The 21,474-nt window shown below is 40.2% G+C and overlaps 1 protein-coding gene across 26 annotated transcripts in view; it reads left to right on the top strand.

The window, feature by feature from the left end:
* Positions 1-21,474, top strand: part of ESRRG (estrogen related receptor gamma) — a 368,929-nt gene that overhangs the window by 15,735 nt on the left and 331,720 nt on the right. For 9 of the 26 annotated variants that reach the window (XM_079328604.1, XM_079328606.1, XM_079328599.1 and 6 more), the window contains one exon: positions 17,496-17,541. The exons of 11 other annotated variants lie outside the window; for them this stretch is intronic. Coding sequence is in view for 3 of the 15 variants with exons in the window: in XM_079328607.1 (XP_079184733.1) it covers positions 17,496-17,541 (46 nt within the window). In the remaining 12 variants the exon portion in view is untranslated. Of the gene's footprint in view, positions 1-17,495; positions 17,542-17,786; positions 17,822-21,474 lie in introns of all 26 variants that reach the window. 6 more of the 26 variants (XM_079328615.1, XM_079328611.1, XM_079328600.1 and 3 more) reach the window with 1 other exon arrangement.

The following is a 21,474-nucleotide window of genomic DNA, read 5'->3' as shown; positions in this document are numbered from 1 at the left end:
CATTCTGAGCATTAGTTCATCATACATCACGAACATATGACTATTGTATGGAACCAATTTTAGGTATAGGAAGTTTAGCAAGTATTGTGCCATGGTGGTTGCCAGATCACTGGCATGCTTGCTAAATCCTATGCACAGTGCTTCCGTTTGCTGGGTTACTCATTGAGCTTTTAATAGTCAACTTAATTTTAGTGAAGGTTCAGTTTAGTAACTCTTGCAATTAGTGGAAAATATTGCCAGCATTCATCTGGTAAACCATATTACTTATGAAAGGCACACATGGGGTGTGTGCAGAGGTAAAAGATACCGGTTGGATTCTGGTGGATCCATCATGACTGGCCTTTAAGGGTAAATTACAGAATGTTTCAATCATTGGGGGTAACCTTGCAGAAAATGGAATCTCTAGTTTGCATGTAGGAGGAAGTTTGGTCTCCCTTGCTCACCATTGCTTCCCAACACCGACAGTGGCTCCGTGCTTGGGGTCCCTGGTTGCCTCTTGGACCTTGGGCTTCACACATGAGGTGCTGCTCCTGAGATGGGCTCAGAGCCCTCAGAAAAACAAGGGCTCCTATTTTGAGGGCAAGCTTTTGAGCCCTGTCTTGCTTGTTTGGGTTTTCTTCCTGAAAACAACTGAGGCATCAGAGACAAGTCTGCTGCTTGACTCTTCTAAGGCAGTTTTATGGGTTGTTTAATGGGTTGAGGACTCCAGGTGAGATTTTTTTGCCCTCATATAAAATGGAGATATGATTTCAGCTAGCCTGTTAGTGTCCTGAGGAATGAAATACTGGGGACATTAGCCATAACTTGGAATAACTTGGAAATAAAGGCAAAGGCACAAGAACCAAATGCAATGAGAGAGCATTTGGTTAAAATGGATGCATCTATCTGATGTTACTGGAAAATTAATACATAAGTTCCCACAGGATGGACACTACAAGGACAGTTACAGCAGTGTCTTGCCCTGGTGCTCATGTCTGATGTAGGATTTCTCAGATCCATAAATACCCAATATCTCTGACAAAATAAGTAGAAATTGTATAATAGAGGAGGCACAAGGGCATATGCTGTCTTTATCATAATTGTGTCTCTTGCTCAGAAGTAAATGCCAGTTACTTGTGAGTGGAGAGGAATTCAGGAGTGCATGTCCCAATCCAGTCTATTGGGCTGCAAGCCATTCTCTTGAACCTGTGTTGTGTGTGCAGGGTCCTATCCCAGTTAGAAATACACTTGGTTAAATAAAGGTAATTTTTTTTTTCTCTTAGAAATGTAGTGTAGAAAAGTGGAGACTGTTGATAGGCCCCCTGTTGAGTTGGGTGAAGAACAGACAACAGATAACTCTGATTTGCAGAAGGATGTAGGTAAGTGAAGATCTTTGCAAGATCACTTCCCAAGGTGTTGTGGCTTCACTGAGATCAGTAGGAATCAGTCTGGATTCTGTAGGAATCTGTCTGGAACTGTGGGTTCTGCACACTTGGGTGCTGCTCTTGCCACTGACAGCAGAATCCTCACCATTGTGTTAGGTTTGATCTTTACAGGAAAGGTATCACTGCTGGTAATATTGTGGAATAAAAAATTACTGCCAAAGACAGGGGGTTTAAAGCTTTCTGTTATGTATTTTGACCCTGTTATTCTGAGTGATACCAGTGAAGAAATTGAAACATCCTTGGGGCATTTTGCAAAGGAGGACAAGAATGTTGTCTGTTTCCCCATTTTTTTCCAGTTACAGGAAGCTAGGGATCAAGGTTTTGGATGCTAATCACAAGAGGACTTGAAAAGGGAAAAAATAGCAATACCTACCTTAGAAGAATATTTGTTTGTTTGTAAAATTGTGTGATTTCCTTGACAGAAAGGAGCTGTAAGAAATTCCAGGTAGTTATTCCTCGGTGACAGAAGTCTGTATTTAGGCTTCTGTTAGTCTCCTTTATTTATAACAAAACCTTTGGATATCATTTCCAAGATGTTCAGCTATCAGAAACTAAGTGATAATGAGGACAGGGGGTAGGTCATGAGTCTGTAAATAAGTGTGAGATGGTAAGCTTAACCTACCAGGTGAAAGAAAAGTCAGTATAGCAACTGCATGAACACTTCAAAGCATGCACCTAGTTTGCTGCACTAACTTAATTATCCCTGCTATAGATATGTTTGACAAACATATCTATAGCCTAGATCCTGTTACTTCTCAGTGGGAAATATCAGAAGGCTTCTGTTTGGTTGCCAGTTGACTGAATCCTTCCTTCTACTTTCTTGCATTAGTCTTTTCAAGGACTTTGCCTACCTCTTTGCTGATCTGATGAACAGAAACTTACTTCTTTCTGTTTAATGGTGGAAAATATTGTAAGATGAAGAATGATGTAAAATGATTTTTAAGGAAGTCTGATGAGGATTTAATCCTATTTTAATCAAATACTGCCTGAACCAACCAAAAATAAGCTTTTATCACTCGTGCTGAATCAACCGTATTCTGGTGTCAGCACTATTTCTCAGCAAGCATCTTGCTTCCTCTGTGTAATAGTACAGGGTGTTTTTGAGCATCCCAGTGTTGTCAACTTTCTCCACAAACAGTGTGATGTGAAATGTAAAGAGACAGGAGTACCCCAGCTCTTCCATCACATAGAAACTCAAGCCAGTGCCCTGTTCTTTGACATTAAAACGTGGCCTGCTGCTGGCCAGCTGTGGGATTTAATAGGCAAAGACTGTGGGGAACTTCTCAGCTTTTTAGTCTTTCTGCTTCTGTAAAGTCTGTTACACAGGGAGGTACAGTTTTTAAACGTGGTCATTTTTAATTTGTGTCCCTGGAGTCTGGCTGACAGATTGGGAGTGCGGAGGATGGGAGTGGGCTGAAAAGACAAGCTGAAAACACAGGATGTATACATACATTAAAATGGAGCAAAACAAAAATAAGCTAACTTAGGTGAACACAGATGGGATCTGTTTCAGGGCCACTCCTAACACCTGTTTTAGATGGCCTGTGGTGAAAATCATTAGCTTAAAAAGATGCTATTTATGTCTTCCCTGAACTGAGTTTACACAAGCACCGACAGTTCTAACTGGAGAGAATGGTGATCAAATTTTGGTAGGTTTTCTCCTTTCCTTTGGCTTTTTTTTTTTTTTTTTTTTTTTTTTTTTTTTTTTTTTTTTTTTTTTTTGAGGGGAGGGGGTTTGTTGTTTCTGGTCTGAACAATAGTAGTTTCACTGCAGACCTTAAAATACCCCAACCAAGTAAAAAAACTCTGACAACTGTTTGTTTTGATATGCTGTTTATGTTAGCTATGGCCCTTGATCAGAAGCCCATAGACATTGATGTATGCAAAATATAAGTTGTTCAACAAATATTTAAAAATCATCAATGTGGTTTCATAGGTGTAAATCTAAAATCCATCCTCAGCCTTTTGAGGTGTTACTGTGGATTCCCACTTTTGTAGCAAAGATCAGAACTTGTTGACAGAAGCTTTCTGATTTGAGAGTGCAGGTTAACATAGGAATGTTTTATCAACCGACTTTGCTCCCTGTGCTGATTTTGACAGGTCATGCTGAAAGTAAGACTTCGAGCTTTCCAAATATTTCTGCTCCATGTTGGCATTTGAATTTTGTTATGAAACACTCCTCCTGTGATAATTTCTGCAGGCTTGTTTCTTTTGGAGAAAGGCATTGACTTTTCCCTATTTAAACAAAACTATTTGTGGTTTTATCTTTGTTTCCTCTGTCATCATATTTTTTATTTTCCCTTGATGATTGTTAAACCTGCTTTTTCCTTGTATCAAGGTTTTGAGAAGAGGCATTTTTAGCTTGAATTTTGACTACATTCCTACTGAAAGGAGGACTGCATCTTGCATGAAGTATTACTTCTCCATGCAGTAGTAGTTAGAGTAACATAGGTGCATGGTAAGCTGTTACTTTTATAAAAACAATGTCTGAAGCAATGCATTAAAAGCAATCAGTGATTAGGAAGTTAAGGAAAAACTAATGCACATATGCATCTCTCTGTGCCAGCTGCAAGAGAATTGTGCTCATATTTGGACATAGTGATGCAGTCTAATGGAAAGAGCAAATGCCTAGGAGTAGCTTGCATTCTGGGTCTTCCCAATCTGCACACCTTTGTGAAGTATTTTGAGATTTATGGATGATAGGAAGAGCTAAATATTATTCAAGCATGCTTAGTTAGATAGTAGGATTTAGTCTGTATTATTTTTGGTTCGTGTATTACATGAATAGAGTGTGAAACTGCTAGGAGAGTCTTTTATTCTTGCATACTGCACTTCTCTTTGGCCCTTCTTTTTCTGGTTTAATTTTATTGGGTGGTAAAGAACATAGTAGTTACTTGAGCAATGAGGAGGTGCAGAAATAGCAAACATATTGAACTGTGAACAAGAACTGGTTTTTTGGATGCCTCTGGAAGAGTGATGACCCTCTTAGTGTGTTACTGTGGGGAAGTGACAGGTGCATGCTGTCCCGTGATTGTCCATGGAGCTGGTGCTTCTTCAGAGCCCAGCAATGTGCTCCCTATCTTGTTCTGCTAAAAGGCCACTTATCTAAACAGTGACAGGAGATCAAAGGGTAGCTTCAGAGCCCCATAGATGACAGATCTGTATTTATGGCTTTAATGGGTGTGCAGCTCAAAATCATAACCTGTAGGATAGGACTTCCAAACTTCCACCGTCACAGGGGGACCTTTCCTGCTGTGCCATGACATGGCTGCAGCAGACTTCTTTTCTATCTGGACTATCTGTGCACAGAAGACCTGTACAGCACTCAGTCAGCACAGGCTGCCCAAATATTCAGTTTGCCCTTCCCTCTGGGATGAGGGCAGCAGGCTGGATTTTTCCATATCCACATGTAATAGCTCACTTAGTACAAGAAACATGCAACGTAGCTGGAGAACCTTGCTCTGAGTAATCATCTGTAACTGCAAGTGAAGATTTCTAAAAGCAGATCAGTAATCTGGAAAAATTGTATGTATTTTGTTAAAGGAAGTCTCTGAGCCACAAATAGATGGATGTTGGGAAGAGTAGTCTGGGGAATTGTCACTGTACTCCTGCTCCTTGACCTTCACTAAGCATCTGCTGCTTGCCATGGGCCCGGACAAGCCAATCAGTCTAAGTGGCCCTTTGGTTTCACCTGCTGGGGCCATTCTAGGTGCAGGGCACAGATGACCATGAATATATCTGCATGTGTATGTGCAGGGGTGGCTGAGTGGACATTCACTGGGGAGTGTACAGCAGTGGGCACAGAACTGCAGCACAGCATCATCCCTTTGCTGATACTTCATCTTATTTTTATGCTTTTTTTTTTTTTCAATGCTCTTGACTGTTTAAAGACCAGCATATTCAATAAGCTTATTTACCTTTTGTTCTATGAGTGTCTCCTGTAGTAAGAACCTAAACTCCTACAATTCTAGCCCTGTGTTTGCAATTCAGTGTGTATGGTTACCAGAATGCCATAGACTACTATTATTATTGTTGTTGTTGTTGTTGTTATTGTTTTTTTGTTTAATTTACTTCTTGGTTAAGAAGCTGTAAAAATAAGGCCAGGGTGTGACAAAAAGAGATGGGGTAAAACTGATGCTAAATAAATAGTCTCTTTACCACATCAGAAATGGAGACAGGACTCTTGCATCAGTGTTCAATGTCTTGCAAAGCAGGGGATGACACTTCCCTTCAGTGTGAAATGTGAACTTTGCCTTTGTGAATGGCAGAATATGATGGTATCCTGTGGCACAGTGATTTCACCTGCTCATTTTTAAGGGACTTTCCCACCTCTGAAGACTAGGGGCTTCTATAAAATATTATTTAATTAATTCAAACTCATACTTGTCTTCAAAATATCCTTGTCTAGAGTTTCTAAAAAGTCTATAGAGGCTTGATGTATGATGGAATTTTTTTTATCAAGCACCTGCTTTCTTTGCCTAGCTCAGTTATGCGGCAAGGTTGTTTTTACAGTATTAAGAAGTGAGCAATATATTCCATATGCCACCAAGCTTTGTAAAGAATGCTGCTGATGACAATTTCACAGCTGCTGAGAAATAGGCCAAGCCTTCCCTATAAAGTGACAGTAAGGAAAAGAATCTCTCTTCCATTTGTAATGGCCATGCATCCTCCCCAACTTTTTCCCTCTTGAAGGAAAATGTTAGCCCTTCCGAACTATAGAACAACAGATGGTGACAGAAACCAATTTCTACTGCAAAGCCATTTGGTCAGGAAGTATCAAAAAATGTTTTGGAATTGTGAAAATGAATTCTTGGCTGCAGGGCTACCAGCAGCCTACTAGAAATGAGACATGAAGCAACTGCTTAACAAACCCAAGAGCCTGCTTGGCCCTGACAGAAATGGCTTTGGACAAACATTTTGGAAATGAAGAACTTCATATACGTAAGGGTTGGACTTCAGAGCATTCTGAGTATTATGGATGTTACACAGATTAGGTTCTTAATTTCTGGTCACTGGTTGCTTGACCAGCTACCAAGAAAGTAGCCTTCAAAATATGCAGAATGACCTCCAGCTGAGACAAGCTTAATATAGCTCCTCCTGGCCTAGTCAGGTGGAACCTTCCCTTTTGGCTCAGCCGATTTGCTGCCCACAGACCATGAAAGTCCCAGGGATCTGGTAACACACAGGGACATGAAATTAATGCAGAAACAGCACAGGCCTCTCTACTCATGGGTTGTGTTTAGTAGGTTGTGTGTGTCTGCAAGTTGCTGGATGCAGCAGGTTTCTTTGGCAATTCCTGTACCTGACCAAATGCATTTTCTTGGAGTGCAGTTTGAGAAAGAGCATTTGTTTATTTTTTGAAAAGTCGTCTGTCTGTGCCATTTTTTTCCCTCAGAATTTCCATAGTGAATCTTAGCCATTTCTATAGAAAATGGCTTGAGAGAGCTCCCCATACATGTGGAAATAAATGATAGTAGCTGAACCATCTTGTTTTATCTGTTCTGCTATAAACGTATACCAAATTATACGGTAATGTCATGTCACCAGAAACACAGAGCAGATGGAAGTATCTTTCCACATATTGACTCATGTTACTCTGATAAAAGGAATTTGTGTCTCTCCTTCTGTCAAGCCTGCTAGCCTCTGGCAAGGGATGCAAGCCTCAGTGAGGAGAACATTACCAATAATGTTCAAGTGACCATCTGATTAAAATACACTATCATTGGCCAGGATAGTTAGCCTGAACCAACAACTGTTTGGAATAGTCAGTTCTATTTCTAATGTCTGTGTAAGGTAAATTAAACCAGGTAGTGTTGTTCCAGGTTGAGGAGACCTTGGGGAATTCACCCTTGAGGAAGTAGATATTTGGATTTTATGAAGATCCTTTCAAGGCCCCAATATTGGGACCTTTGGAGAGTAATCCCAATAAAGCAAGTGCCAGGTCTCTGAACTGTACGTTACTATAAAAAAGTGACACACCCTAAACATGGGTTGCAAATGCTGTGTATTAGCTACCAAAAATATGATTTGCAAAGTGCCAGGAAAATCCTGACAAATCAAATAACTACGGCTGTGCCGTGTGCATCTGAAAAGCAGATACCCTGTGTGTTTCTGTTTGTGGTGAGTGGTGTTTGACTTGATGAGAGCACAGCTCTCAGATTGAAAACACATGAAGCTGAAGTCAAAAGGGAGTCAGTGTAATCATTAACTGACTCACCTTCTAGATGTGACAAGTAATGAACCATTCTAAACTTGCCTGGAGCTTTCTTTGGGACAATACCCACAGGGGAAACCCTCTTACAATCAAGTGAAGCATTATCAAATGGGCCCTCTATTTTCCCCAAATGCCAGCTCTTTTCTGTCTTGTCTCTAACCACCTGAGGACATATAACTGCTGATCTCAGCATCCCAGCCAACATTTGCATCACAGGGCTCGAGTACAGGATAGTAAAATCCCCAACACAGCCATTTTTACAAAAATTGCATATGCTTTTTGTTTGGTTCTTTTCTTCTTATTAGCCTGCTCCCACAATGGGAAAGTGTTTTAACTGCCCATGCTGGGATTTTCATGTTAGCAAACCTCTTTAACCAGCATTTGGCTCTTTCCACTTTCTTACTTTGATTTGGATGACTGCCTGAAGCACCTGCTAATGGCCTGAAGCGTTGGAGCCGAAATTTGCAGTTTGTGTCCCACGCTCACTCTGTTTTGTTACCTGCCTTCTGGAGCACCTGCTCCGTGGTCTGGGCTCAAGAGCCTGCTTTCTACCTGCTGACAGCAGCACTCCTCACAAGTCTGCCTCTTTTCAGCTTTGTCCTGCACTTTGTCCTGCTCTGCTTCAGCTTTGCCCAGGTCTTCAAGGTAACATCAACACATCCTGCATGTTCTAGTGTTTGGGGAAGAATGGTGTTCCCCCTTAGGTACTTAGCAACAAAGGTGATACCCAAGTAAATTGATGATTGTGGTCATCCTAAAACCTTTGCCATGGCATTCACCAGCAGAGTTTTTTAGTTTTCAAAAATAGGTATTATAGGGAAATTGTGAACTAGGCCAGCTGGCTGAAATCAGCTTGTAGGTCAGCAGAGGTCAGAAGCCACGTGGCAATTCAGTGTTCAGGAAAGACAGGAAAAAATGTGCTCACATAGCAGAGAGGGACCAAAAGAAACTCAAAAGACCTGAGGAACACTCCTCCCTTTCTCCTGCTCTGACTGCCTTTTGAGGGTCATACTTTTCCATGAGGTTGCTCCTTAAGCCTACACATAGGGAAGGCTGTTAGAAGTAGTTCTTTAGGCTCGATCAGAAAATTCTCCTCCCTGTCAAGGGGCAAAGCTAATGGCGAATTTCAGGGATAACAACTTCCAACAGGAAATTTTCTTTCCATTTTACCTTGGGAAGCATTTGTTTTTTCCCAGCTTCTTGGTCTGTGCCAAGGGTATTTTTTAGATGGACCTTCCCTTTCCAAAAAGGTGGTTTTGTTTCTGTGTTAGAGGGATGCAATTAACAGCAGCAGAACTCAAGTATTGGCTTCCTGATGGTCCTCTTGCTGACAGGGCATCCTCTTCCCCAGTGAGCTGTATTCCTTAATACAGCCACACTGTGCCCCCCACCCACCTTCCACATTGGTGCTGTATGGGGTTTTCCCCAGGAGCCATCTCCCTGAGTGCCTGGGCTGCACACTCATACCAGGCTTGTTCATACCAGAGACATCTGCTCTTGCAGAACTGGGCAGGGCAAGGATTGATTTTTTTTTTTTTTTCCCCTTCTTGCTTTCCTTTGGTTGCCTCAAAATAACCCTAATTAATTTTATGGAGAGTTTAGTGTGCTCCCATCATGGGATTGCTCTTTGTGCAGATCTCTTGCATGCTATATTTAGGTATGGTTTTTGGAACACCATGTGACCCGAATCAGATAACTTCTGAACTACTAATCATGTCTTTGACACTGACTCCCTCCGTGGCTTTGGGGCATTTTATGGTTGTTTTCTTACATACAGAATGAAAACAGATATACTCATCTGCCTTGTAAGAGCTTCTGCCAGGTTTAACAAATATTTAAGACATTGGTTTAAATGAAGTTTGATTTTATTGTTTCTACTGTAATCTTATTTTTATTGTTTCTTAGATGTTTACCTTTCTAAAATTATTTGTTACCATCTTAATTTTCCTTAATGGATGCCCCTATTTCACCATTTTAAAAGAAATTTCTTCTGTGTTGTAGATGAAAATAGGGCAGAAAGAAAAAAGCTGAATGCCCTCATTTCCTGCCCCACACAAATTTTCTTCCTATGTTTACTAGCTGATCGATCCATGGAGATGAAAAGCCCAAAACATTGACCTGAACTATTTCCCCTTGTGCTAGCTACATCCCTTTTTTAACACGGGAAGTTAGTTATCTGCTTGGTTTTTTCCTGATTTTTGGAGTTGTGCAGTCTGACTTGTATCCTGTCTTCTTGTACTGCTCGAGGCCACTCCAGCCCTGGAGGAAGCTGAGCTCCCTTTGGCTCCACATGCAGCATGGCTGGGGTTTGGAGCCTGTGGTCCCTTTCAAGGCATCATCTCTTTATTGTTCATGTCCATAATTGCTGCTTTCTGGGTCTTGGGTAGCTCTGCAGGGAGCTGGACTACTGGGATTTCTTCTAGATTCACCTTTTATTTTGCCCTAACCCTTTAAGATTTTTTTTCGTAGGCAAATGGATCAAAAAATCTGCTTGGCCTTCTAGTGACAGGAAAGGAGCTCAGTATGGCCAGGTAGCTAGTCAGATAAAGAAGAGCAGAAATTATGGCAATACTTCCTATCCTTTAGGAAGTAGTGAACAGAGAGGAAGAGGATTCTTCCTTATTTAAGTCAAATTTATTGTCTAATTATAAATAGTAGCTCTCCCTCCCCCCCCTTTTTTTTTAATGCCTTCAGAATTAAATCCTTTGCCCAAGTGCTTATTCTTTCCCTCCTACAGTGGCAGTAAAAAGCAAAATAATACATAAACTAAAAATTCAGCTCTGAAAAAAAGGCCGACAATGAAATAATCTGCCAAAGACTCTGCAATATGTGTCTGTCAGAGTAAAAAAGCAAATATTCTTATATTTGAATCTCTGAAATGTAACTGCACCAGACTAGTTGGGGAAAATTTGTTTGAAGATGTATTACGTTCCATGATCAAATGGAAAAAATGGCACCTGTCATCATATTTAGAAAACAGCTGGGTAACATGGCCAAGTGCCATAGTCTCTTTTCACATGGCCTTTATGCTGAAACCATCCAAGCTCCATTCTCAGCAACTGGAGAAACCCTGTGCCTTTAAATGGTTACAGAAACATCTACTTAGGGGCCAGCTCTTATTGCAGCAAAGCCTGCTTCTGATGCTTCTAATTAGCAGTTAATGGATTATACTTTACTTTTATAACCAACCCAGCAGGCACTCTTCTATAGTATTTTTCAGCTATTTTTGGTAGAAGATATATATGCAATTGCACAGCTCTTCATGCTTTCATTTTGAGCATGCAGAAAATATTAGAAATAAAGCACTATCTGAGATTATTTTACCACTCAAATGCTTAAGTCCGATTATGCATTTGCTAAATGTCTTTTCTTTCATCTAATATCTTAGAAAATTGTAATGGGTTAATTATCTTATCTGATCTAGAATTTGATGCAGAATCCTATAAATGCATGTTTATTGTTAATTAAGACATTTATATACCCAGTGAAAAGGCTAGTTTTTTAGACTTGCAAACACAGCTCCAATATGTATTCATTTAGGAAAAGATATTTTTCTAGGTGAGTCTAGTACAAGTACATTCAGGAGTTTAGATGGGCATGTAGAAACTAATGATTTTTATCCTTGCTTGGAATTAAAATCACAATGAGGTAAGTAGTATTAAATATTTGCAATGCTATGTGTGTGTGTGCCCCCATATACTTATGGGTATATATGTGTATATATTGTATATACACAATATCCATAATATGTGTACCAACTTGGGCATGTGAATATAAATCTATGTTTAATAAAGAAGTAAATTTTCATAGGTTTTAGTTGGAAGTTTATATTATTTCCCCCTCAGGGAATGAATTTGATGTCAGCTTGTAGCAGGAAACCTGGTTTGCTGAGACTCTCTTAGAACCTGTTCTGTTCACTCAGGCCACACTTCCAGTAGGACAAGGTCTAATATTGGATAACTGGAACAGGAGAGGGAGCTCTCACAGCACTGGCCAGGAGAGGGGAGGCTGAGGTACCCAAGCCTAGGAAAAAGAGAGCTGCAGGTGAGATGCACTATCACTCTGTTCCTAATTACTGTGGTCCCTTCACCTAAGTGGCTTCTCCATCCCTTGCTTATGTCACACACAGACAACAACAACAACAACAAAAGGAATTGTCTTTAAAAGGCAGGGAATGGCTTAAGAGGGAAGCAATTCCAGGTTGATTGATGAGAAGCTCAATAAAACCCATCAATATGCTCTTGCATCCCAGAAAGCAAACCATGTCTTGGGCTACAACAGAAGCAGCATGGTGAGCAGGTTGAGGGAGGAGATTCTCCTGCTCTCCTCAGCTCTGGTGAGTGGTGTGTCCAGCTCTGGAGTCTCCAGCATGGGAAGAATGTAGACTCATTAGAGTTAGTCTGGAGGAGGCCACAAAGATGGTCAGAGGGCTGAAGCACTTCTATGTAGAGAGAAGTTGGGATTGTTGGAGAAGAGAAGGTCCTGAGGAGATTTTATAGTCTTCAGTACCTAAAAGTGACCTGTAAGAATAAATGGGGACATAATTTTTATCAGGATATAATGACAGGACAAGGGAAAATGGCTTTGAACTGACAGAGGTTTAGATGAGGTGTTAGGGAGAAATTTTTTACTGTCAGGGTGGTGAGATACTGGAACAGGTTGCCAAGAGAAACTGGATGCTTCAGCCATTGCAGTTTTCAAGGCTGGGTTGGTTGGTACTTAGAGAAACCCAGTCCAATGGAAGCTGTCTCTACTCATTGGAGTGATGTTGGAGCTAGATGACTAGTAAGGTCCCTTCCAACTCAACTCATTCCATTATTTTATGGCATTATGTCTTGCTGCAAAGGAAATGCCACCTGCAAGTCTCCTGCTTTGAAAGCACTGCACTCACTGGGTACAAGACTGTACAGCACTAAACTGGTGTGGTCATGTTTGCTGGATGTAGTGAATTTCAAAAGGCTATACAGAAAAAAAAAATTTTTTTACACTATTGTTTTTACAGAGCAAAGGCTAAAAAGTAAAGGAAGGGAAGGAAAAGGAAAGGCTGGATAGTAGTTATTATGTGAAATAGCTCCCTGGCTGTGATGAGACATGGGCAACTTACTTTCTGTCCTGGTTCTCGAGGACGATGGGTTTGGGCTTTTCTTCTGTCCTGTAACATCCCAGTGGAGTAGGAGGAGGAGGCTGGCTGTGTAGGGGACAAAGAGCTGTTGTTTCCCTGCCCCTTGCAGCACCTGTCTGTGCTGTAGGTGGGGAAGAGAAGGATGTCTGCTGGGCAGAGCCAGTTCCACCTTGTTCTGGATCAGGTCCTCACTGTTTAACCTGTGTTCCTTTCCATTCTCTTCAGGACAGTGCAGCAGGAGACGACTCCATTCTTGAATCAAGGCCATAGTTGAGCCTCCCTGCATTTGTTTCATGTTTGCTGACTTGTAATCAGCAGAAGCTATTCTGACATGCTCAAATGTGCTACTATGTTTCCTTTAAGAAATAATGAGATTAATTAATCTTTTTTCTTTTCCCTTTAAAGGAGCTCTCTCTCCCTTAGCTCTTTCTCCCTAAACTTCTGCAAAGGCAAAGTCCATCTTTGTGCCTGCACTGTCTTGTCATAGTACACTGTAAATGGTGTATGAGAGCTGCAGGATTTGCCTTTCCTCAGCCTCTGTCTGAAGTGTTGGTCAAATCATGTGGCTCCTTAGAGCTGCATTTCTGACCCCCACATCAGAATAGTGAAGACAAGTATGAGACATCTCAAGTTCAGTGACAGCATCCCAAGATCTCCATCTCTGAGAGCTCTGGGATTGCCTCTCTGAGTTGCATGTCTCACCAGTTTTGTGCCAAGCAATCCAAGCTTTGCAGTAGTTGAGGTTATTGAGGAGAACTTAATCCAGAAGAGTAAGGCTCCCTCAAGCAGAGTTTGGTTTGAGTTCTCAGAAGGTCAGCGTGGGAAGCTCTCCATAAAAGCTGAACTTTGATGTTGTCAACTAAGACAGATTCAGAAGATTTGGGAACTTTTTTTCCTCTTTATAATTATATGAAACATGGGAGACCTGTGAATAGGGTATTTTTAGATTGTACTTTCAAATATACAGTATCATAGTATGACAGCAAATTAAAATTCTTATCAAATCCTTTTTTATTTTTTTGAAGAAATGTAATGTAACTCATAGTGGAAAGTTCGATTAAGAGCAGTGTGCACAGGAATTCTGCTCTCGTTACTACATGAAACATCACTGAGTGCTCTCATTTAGACGAACATTTTTGGAAGTTCTTTTTTTTAAGGCTAGAGGATTGGACTTCTAATTTTAACTCCTATGGTTTAAAATTAGAAACATTTCCAAACTTGTTTACAAACACCTGCACTTGACAGTATGTGTCTGCAATTTTAGAAGGACTCACTTGTCACTTCCAGTGGGGGTTGAGAGGGCATCTGAGTTCTTTGTGTTTGTACAGTTAGTTTTGGGACACTGGACAAAAGTGCACTTTTAAAAATAAGGGTATGAGAATGTGATGCTTAGTGAGGGGGTTGCATGCACCTAATCAGCAAACAGGTCTTATTGAGTAGTTGTGGATTATTTCAAAGTTAGTAGTGTTGATTGTTAGTAGTCTTTTGGAGCAAGATCTGAACTGGCACCCAAAGGAGAAATTCCAAGAACTAATTTTAGCAGCTGAGCCTCTCAATTGGGAAAGATGTTTTACAGGTTTTCTGTTTTTATCTGTACTTAAGACATATTACTTTCTTGACACCTGTCCTTTAGAAGTTATTTAGGGGGAGTTTTAAATGACTTCTGAAAAAATGATTGCAATGTTATTTCATATGAATTTGGAAGCGAGTGGCTGAGTGTACAGTAAATGGTGGAGCATGGTTCCCCTTGCTCCTGAGTGGGATGTGTGTGTTAAACAAGTCTGTATGCAATTTGTTTGCAGTGTGGTGAATGTCATACTGTGTTACTCACTGGTCAAGTGTATAATCACATTGAAAGTGATCAAAATACTTTGCTAAAATTAAAAAAAAAATCCTTTTGGCACTTTACATCATAACTTTTAGCTGCATCCCATTGGTTAACAATGTTGCTTATCGATTTCTAGTGTAATGGGAAAGATTATTGTTGCTAAAAATTGATGCTGCATGGGAGGGTGTCAGGAAGAACCCTCCAAATTTGCTTCAAGGGTACAGCTGAACCAGAAGCCGTCAAAGCAGGCTTAAGCAATACTGGCATAAGGTGTCCTATTGATTGCTTAATGCTCGTGTTGTTCCTAATTAGTATGAAAAACTCTGGTTAATTAGACCAGCCTGTTTGGCTGTTATGTCCTCTACCAGGAGCCATGGTCTTAGAGAAACTCCAGTGTAGAAGAGGATAAGGAAGCCACAAAGCAGAATGGTTTTATTTTCTGCTGTTTTGGTGTCCATAGAAGCATGGACCTGGATCCATTTGAGGAATCCACTTTGATGTCAAAGGATCATGTCCTCAGAGGCACTTACTTGCTATCAATTTCCCTGAGAGTGGATATAAGTGGAATTAAGCACCTAAATACCTTTATGTATGCTTGTTCTTTGAAGGCAAACCTGCAGTGTGCAGTCTGAATGTTGTGCTTGACCCCTCTGCAGAGCTCGTAACAAACACTCACTGGGGGGCTCTTCCCAAGCAATTGCTCAAAAGTAAACAAACAGATAATTACATAAAGCTTTTGAAGTATGATGCACAGGTCTGAAGAATTAGGTTTTGCCTTCTGTAAACCAGCTGTGCCTTGTATCTGTGTTTCTGAATTCCTTTAAGGAAGTACAGTTTTAACAAGAATTCACTTTCTGTAGCAAACAGGCTTTAAAAAAAATTTACTTTTGAAACAAGTAGGCTAGCTAAAATTATGATGTTACTTAGATACTGCATAGCATAATTTCTTAGCAAGTATAGCTGCAATTAATAAATTGTGTTGTAACCATATTAGGCTGTTACCATGTTTGAAAATAGCTTCAAACACAGCTTACAAGTGTTGTCAGGGTCCCAGTTTATCTGAGTTAGAAATACACGACATTTTAGAAATGGCTCATGATTCAAATATGACCACAGAAATTAGACTTAGGTGGAATTTAATACCACTTCTTGTTTAGCTAGAAATTTCTCTTTTAATGATGCATTCTATCTGGAATTTCACAACTTTCACAACTGATGTACTGAGAGAAATGCCAGTGTTTTTAGTTTTCCTCTATTTCAGTTTGCTCATGTCTGCTCTATGCCCACTTTCTTAAGTGTTAATATGTAGAAATGTTTCCAAAAAGTTAGAGAAGACTTGAAAGTAAGATCTATAAAGGTCCAGTGATCCAGCAATGCCTTGAAAATGGGGAAAAACCTATTTGATATCACAGATCTTGACTAACTATGAAGTTAGTGAGAAGATTTCTGAGGTATTCCATAGAGGTCTTTCTTTCTTATCAGGTATATTTATAGAGTTATTTTACCTGCATGCCCTGACCAGTTCTTCAGTGTGAATGTTTGGTGTACATGTAAAGCAATCTGTTCTCAGGATAATCTACCTGGTTCCTATAGGGAAACTGCATGAGAAAATCTTTCTTTGGGTGCATTTAAAATGATACTGTCTTCCTGAGGAAGTGGTAATTAAAGTAAATACAGAAATCATGAAAAGAAAGAAAATGGGCTAGATAGTTCTGCTTTTCTGGGTACTTCTTAAAAAAATAGCTTTTACTTCAGGTAAAATGATTGCTTCTCACAAAGAATCCCATGGTATGATTGAGTATTTTGAGCCACAGTATGCATGGTGTACCAGAATGATCTGAGAATTTAATTACTGTCCAGGTAATTTGGCATATGAAGGTATATCATATGCCATCACATACTACAAGAGAGGACTCTGAAGGAAGCAATATCTGGTTATGGTTAGAAATCAGCTGTGGGTGTAAGGGGACAGCTTGTTTATTGCCAGAGGGAGTGAATGTAGGTTCCCAGCCCATGAGGTCCCAGCACTGGAGTTAAGGTTGCATCCCCAGGGCTGGAACACATTGCAAATTCTTTGCCTTTTTCTCCCATGGTACATGGGAGGGCTGTAAACCAGTCTTTGAAAGTCCATAAATAGGTAAAAACATGCATTTTCCATAGAAGTAATGACATTAAAAGGGACTGTGACTGTTACAAAAGCCTACTACAAATTATCTGTAACTTAAATTTTTGTTTTTATATTTTATTCCTGGTACATATGTTTTATGTTAGCAGCTTTTTCATATTTCTGCAGTAATTCCATGCCATAAAAATATATGGGTTTTCTTCTTAAAAAACTGTTTTGTGCCCATTGTACCTGAGCTGAAGGGTTACCCAGAGCAAATGAGTATGAAGTGAAACTGCTCCAGGATAACCTGCCTTGGTTTAGGGGAGAGTTAATGATAAATTTATTTTCGTGACCTGTCTGCCAAATATTTGTACACTAATTAGGTCCTATTTTGAGGGCAGAGCATGTGAGCTTGTAAGGAACCCCTTGTACAGGATGATAAGGGTAAGAGGATTTTTGTCCTTAGTGAGTGCAAACCCCCACCTTTTTTATGTAGCATCACCTAAATATGTGCATTATTTCTAAGCAGCATGTGAATTCCTCAGCTCATGGACTGGAGAAGTGGAGGCACTTTTAAACTGGCTCTTGGGAATGGCTGTAGCCAGCTCAGGTGTTATAGTGTAGAGCATTGGGGGAAGAAACTGAGTCAAGGCATAATCATGGCTTTAACTTGATACAATGTCTTTTGCAATATAGTAGAAAATTGCCCTTATGACTAGTGGCAGGACATGTTGTATAAATAATCCAGCCTTGGTGCTGGTTGGTATCTTGCTTTTCACTTGAACCTCTCTGCGATGCAGGTCTTGGAGGAGTGAGTGCCTGGAGCAGTCTCTGCCTGACTCCTTGGTAAGTCATTCAAGTCTGTCTTTCTGTACAGTCACTTTCCAAACTGCTCAGCAAAAATAAGGAAATTTTTCTTAGAGTGCTTTAAAAGAGAGCTGCTAATCAATTTTTCTTATTATTTTATGCCCTGTGATTTTTACACCACCCCCACCAGCTGGTTAATCATGCAAAAGCTGAACACTTCATTAGCCAGAACATGTTTGCCCATGGGCATTTCTGTAGTAAATTAGTTCTTTCTATTTATACAGGTAAGTCATGGCCAAAAGTCTTTAAGGTGCCAAAGGTAAGGGTTCGAATTAATTCTTTTTCTGAGTTTTCAAAAGAACTAGGCTTAACTTTGTGTGCTGTTGATTTGAAATTACTTTTGAATTAAAGATAGTGTGGGTAAAAGAGCATTGTCAGGCTGTTCAGAGACGCATTGTGCCTTTTTGGAGCTCAAATTTGGCCTTTGTAGTACAGCAGCCTTAAAAAAAAAAACCAACAAAAGCCCATAACGTATGCATGCACTCACATACATATATACACATACATGTGTAAATATATATATATATATATATATATATATATATATATATATATATATATGCACAGTATCTTGGTGCAGAGACTCTGCTTCTTTGAGTGGCATGTGGCATATTGACCTGTGTTTTTCCTTTCTTACTCTGTGCCTTTTACACTATTAATTGAAAATATGTGGTTTGCAGATGCTTTTTTGCCTCAAATCAAATGGTGCCCTCTGAAAGCCTAGTTTAGCTTGACAATGAATTTAGCTTTCAGGCTTTGGCCATTGCAATATTGTTTGAATGCCACCATTTCCTGCAATCAATGTAATTTTATATCTACTTGGAATAGAAAGTCAAGATGGTGATTGCCTTAATTTAACTCAGTGTTGTATTCATTAAGGAGCTGATCCCGAATTCCTTTCAGATCAAAGTCTGTCTTGATTTCAGAGGAACCTTTCGGCTCACAAGGTGTGCAGTAGCCTTCTAAAATGTTGTCATTGTGACTAGTGAATAAAAACTAAATGTGTTGCTAAATTTAGGCTGTTGCTCATGTCAGCTTCCTTTTCCAAATGACGGTAAGTGCATTCCATAAATAGTATGCCTCTTATGTTGTCATATCTGTTTGGCTTGCTTTGCAGTATTTTACAGGATATTTGCAAATGAATTTTGCGTTCAGTAGGCAGGGGATGAAAATAACACTACTCACTGGGACTCCATTAACCCGCAGCTAATGAGGAACCATTTGGAGGGCTGGATGAGTGTAATTCAGATTAGCCTGCGTGCCAGGCTGCTCTGCTCCCGCCCGGGCTCGCCCCGTGCCGCGCTCCGGACGGACGGAGCCTGGAGCAGCACGGCTCTGACACTGCTGAGCTTTCCGTGCCTTGCCTCCCCTTTGGAAGGTAGGAGAGGAGAGGAGAGGGAGTGTGTGTGTGGGGGGGTGTGTACGCATAGGTAGGTGACAGTGATCTTGACCTCCATGGCTAGGTGTTTTGGGATGTAATGAAACACTCCTCAAACACTCCACTCGTGCTCGCTGGTTGATAGCATTGTTACTTGTAGAAAAGGGTGCTACGTGGTGACAGTAAAGGTGGTCCAGACTGGCCCTTAATTAATTTTATTTTCAAAATCTATATTAGTGACTGTCGTGAGGGCACCTGGGCACTTTTCATCAATAAAATAATCAATTTAAAAAATGTGTAGACCAGAACTCTGTGTTCACTAACAAAACTCCTGTTCCCCGTTACGACTAAAGGTCAGTCCAAGGCTGGCCAAGCAGGCAGGACTCGCATTCCTGCGCCCTGGCGCTTGCCAGGTGCGGCTCTGGCGGAACACCACCGGCAGCAGCTTCCAGAGGCCCTGCAGAGAGCGGCTCGCCCGTGGCTGGGGCCTTGCTAACCCCCTGCATGTCCCAAGCTGGTCTGGGGACTGAAGGGGAAGGTGGGCAAAGACCAATCCCAATCCCAATCCCAATGGACAAGGTGGCTTTGCCAGTTGGCAGCACTTCACTGAAGTGCAGGCAACAGGGACTTGGTGGAGCTGTGCTGCTGGAAGAGAGGGAGGAAAGAAGAGATCTTCTTTTGGAGAACAGGCTAGACATCTCTTGACTGAAGAAATTATTGACAACAAATGTTGTATTATGCAAACTTAGCAAATCCTCTAGGAATATAATGCTTCCCAGTTCTTTCTTGACATGTGTTAATATTTTATGATACCTGTGCATTAAGGGCCACTTTCTACAATGTTTGAGTGAGTTTGGGCTACTAAACTGCCTTTGTAGACTTTTTAAAAAACTCTACTGGTCACTGCAAATTAGCTCAATTCCCAATCTCACTTAACATGTTGATGATTTAATTTTTTTTTCTGTTTTTCATGTATTAAGCAAGCATGTGTAATTAAATTAAATGTTGATGCAAAGATGCATTTTACTTATTTCTACTAGAACATTTGAGACAATAATCCCACTTCAATACATATTTAATTGTGCAAGCAGCACTGAAACTAGGAGTTCCTGGGCACTGGTGTAATTTTTTGAATGTGTAATGATAATATATTTTCATGTCTTGAAATCCAATTGAACTCAAGCTGAGCTTAAAAATCCAAGATCTGATTCAGGAGAATTCAGTCCCATCTGGCTAGTGGGTAGCAGGTGTGCAGTGTGTATTTGAGGGAGGGAGGTGATTGCAGGGAGTAAAACATTTCTCTTTTCCTATAAAGCTTTAATTCCAGTTTAATGTTGTGGTCTGAAGCTCTCTGCAGTTTAAGTTCTTGTGTAATTACCTACATCTATTGTTGGTCTCTATTTCTAGACAACATAATGGTGATGGTGAATGGCAGAAGCAAGTAAATGTCCAGCATTATGAAGAAATATGGTTTCTAATTCTCAAAGTTTGGATTTATCTTCTGTTACACCCAAGTCCCTTGTATGGGAGAGTGTGTTTTTACAAATTGATACAGACATGATCCTTGAAGACCAAATGAGAATGGTTTCATTGCAGTGTTCAGAATCAAGGTCTTTTGAGTATTTTTATGTGTTCCCACAGCAGATAGATAACATTTGTGTTGTGTATATTTTATAGAAGGAAAAACCCCCCATATTATGCAAATTCTGTTTCCATCTCGTAATAGACAGGTTGTACGTTTCTTATTACTGCAGTTATAACGAAGGAGGGTTTTTTAATCTTTAAAAGTATTTTAGCAATCTATTAAATACGTTTTACCTCATAACCTTAAGAAACTTCTCCCAGCTTTTCTCATTTTATTCTTTCTCTTTCCCTTTCGTCATCTTTTGATCAGATACTGCCAGTCAGCCCCCGCCTCTGCCTGGGAGCTTTTTGCTTGAGAGGTTCAAGAATCTGCTCTTCCTTCACTTTTGTCACTAGCTCCCTTTCACACTCCTATCAACTCTCCTTCTTCCAACTTTTAAATATTTCCTCTTCTTTTTATTTGTCCTCACCACTATATAACTTTGTGCTGAAGAGTCTTCCAGCACATGAGTTTTTTATGGGAGTTGGCATGCAAAGCACTTCTTACTTAACAAAGTAAGCAAACATATTTCTTTTACAGGTTTTGAGTTCACATTACTACGGTAGATGACACTTTTGCTGCTGTATTTCACAGGTTTTTTTCATGGTGAGCTGACTTAATTTCTAACGTAGAGTGGAGCTGGTGCTGTGTTGCCAAAGGAAGTCCATCTGGTTTGACAGATGAAATGATAAACATTTCTCTGGACATCTCTGTAAAGTTCTCCCTTTTGTTTGTTTGCTTTATGAAGTTAAATGGAAGAGGTCACCCCCTTTGACAGAGCAAATTCTTTTTTCTAGCAATCGGGCTTTGCAAGAAAACATTTTTTATTAAGTAAGTCATCCATACCACACCGTAGGCTGTTTGAGTGTAACAGTATGTTACAGTCTGCAAAGTTAATGCAGTTAATATT

The sequence above is a fragment of the Erithacus rubecula genome (assembly GCF_903797595.1).
Source record: "Erithacus rubecula genome assembly, chromosome: 2".
Taxonomy (NCBI): domain Eukaryota; kingdom Metazoa; phylum Chordata; class Aves; order Passeriformes; family Muscicapidae; genus Erithacus; species Erithacus rubecula.
Note: the sequence above shows the minus strand (reverse complement) of the source record. Positions and strands in the feature narration are given on the sequence as shown.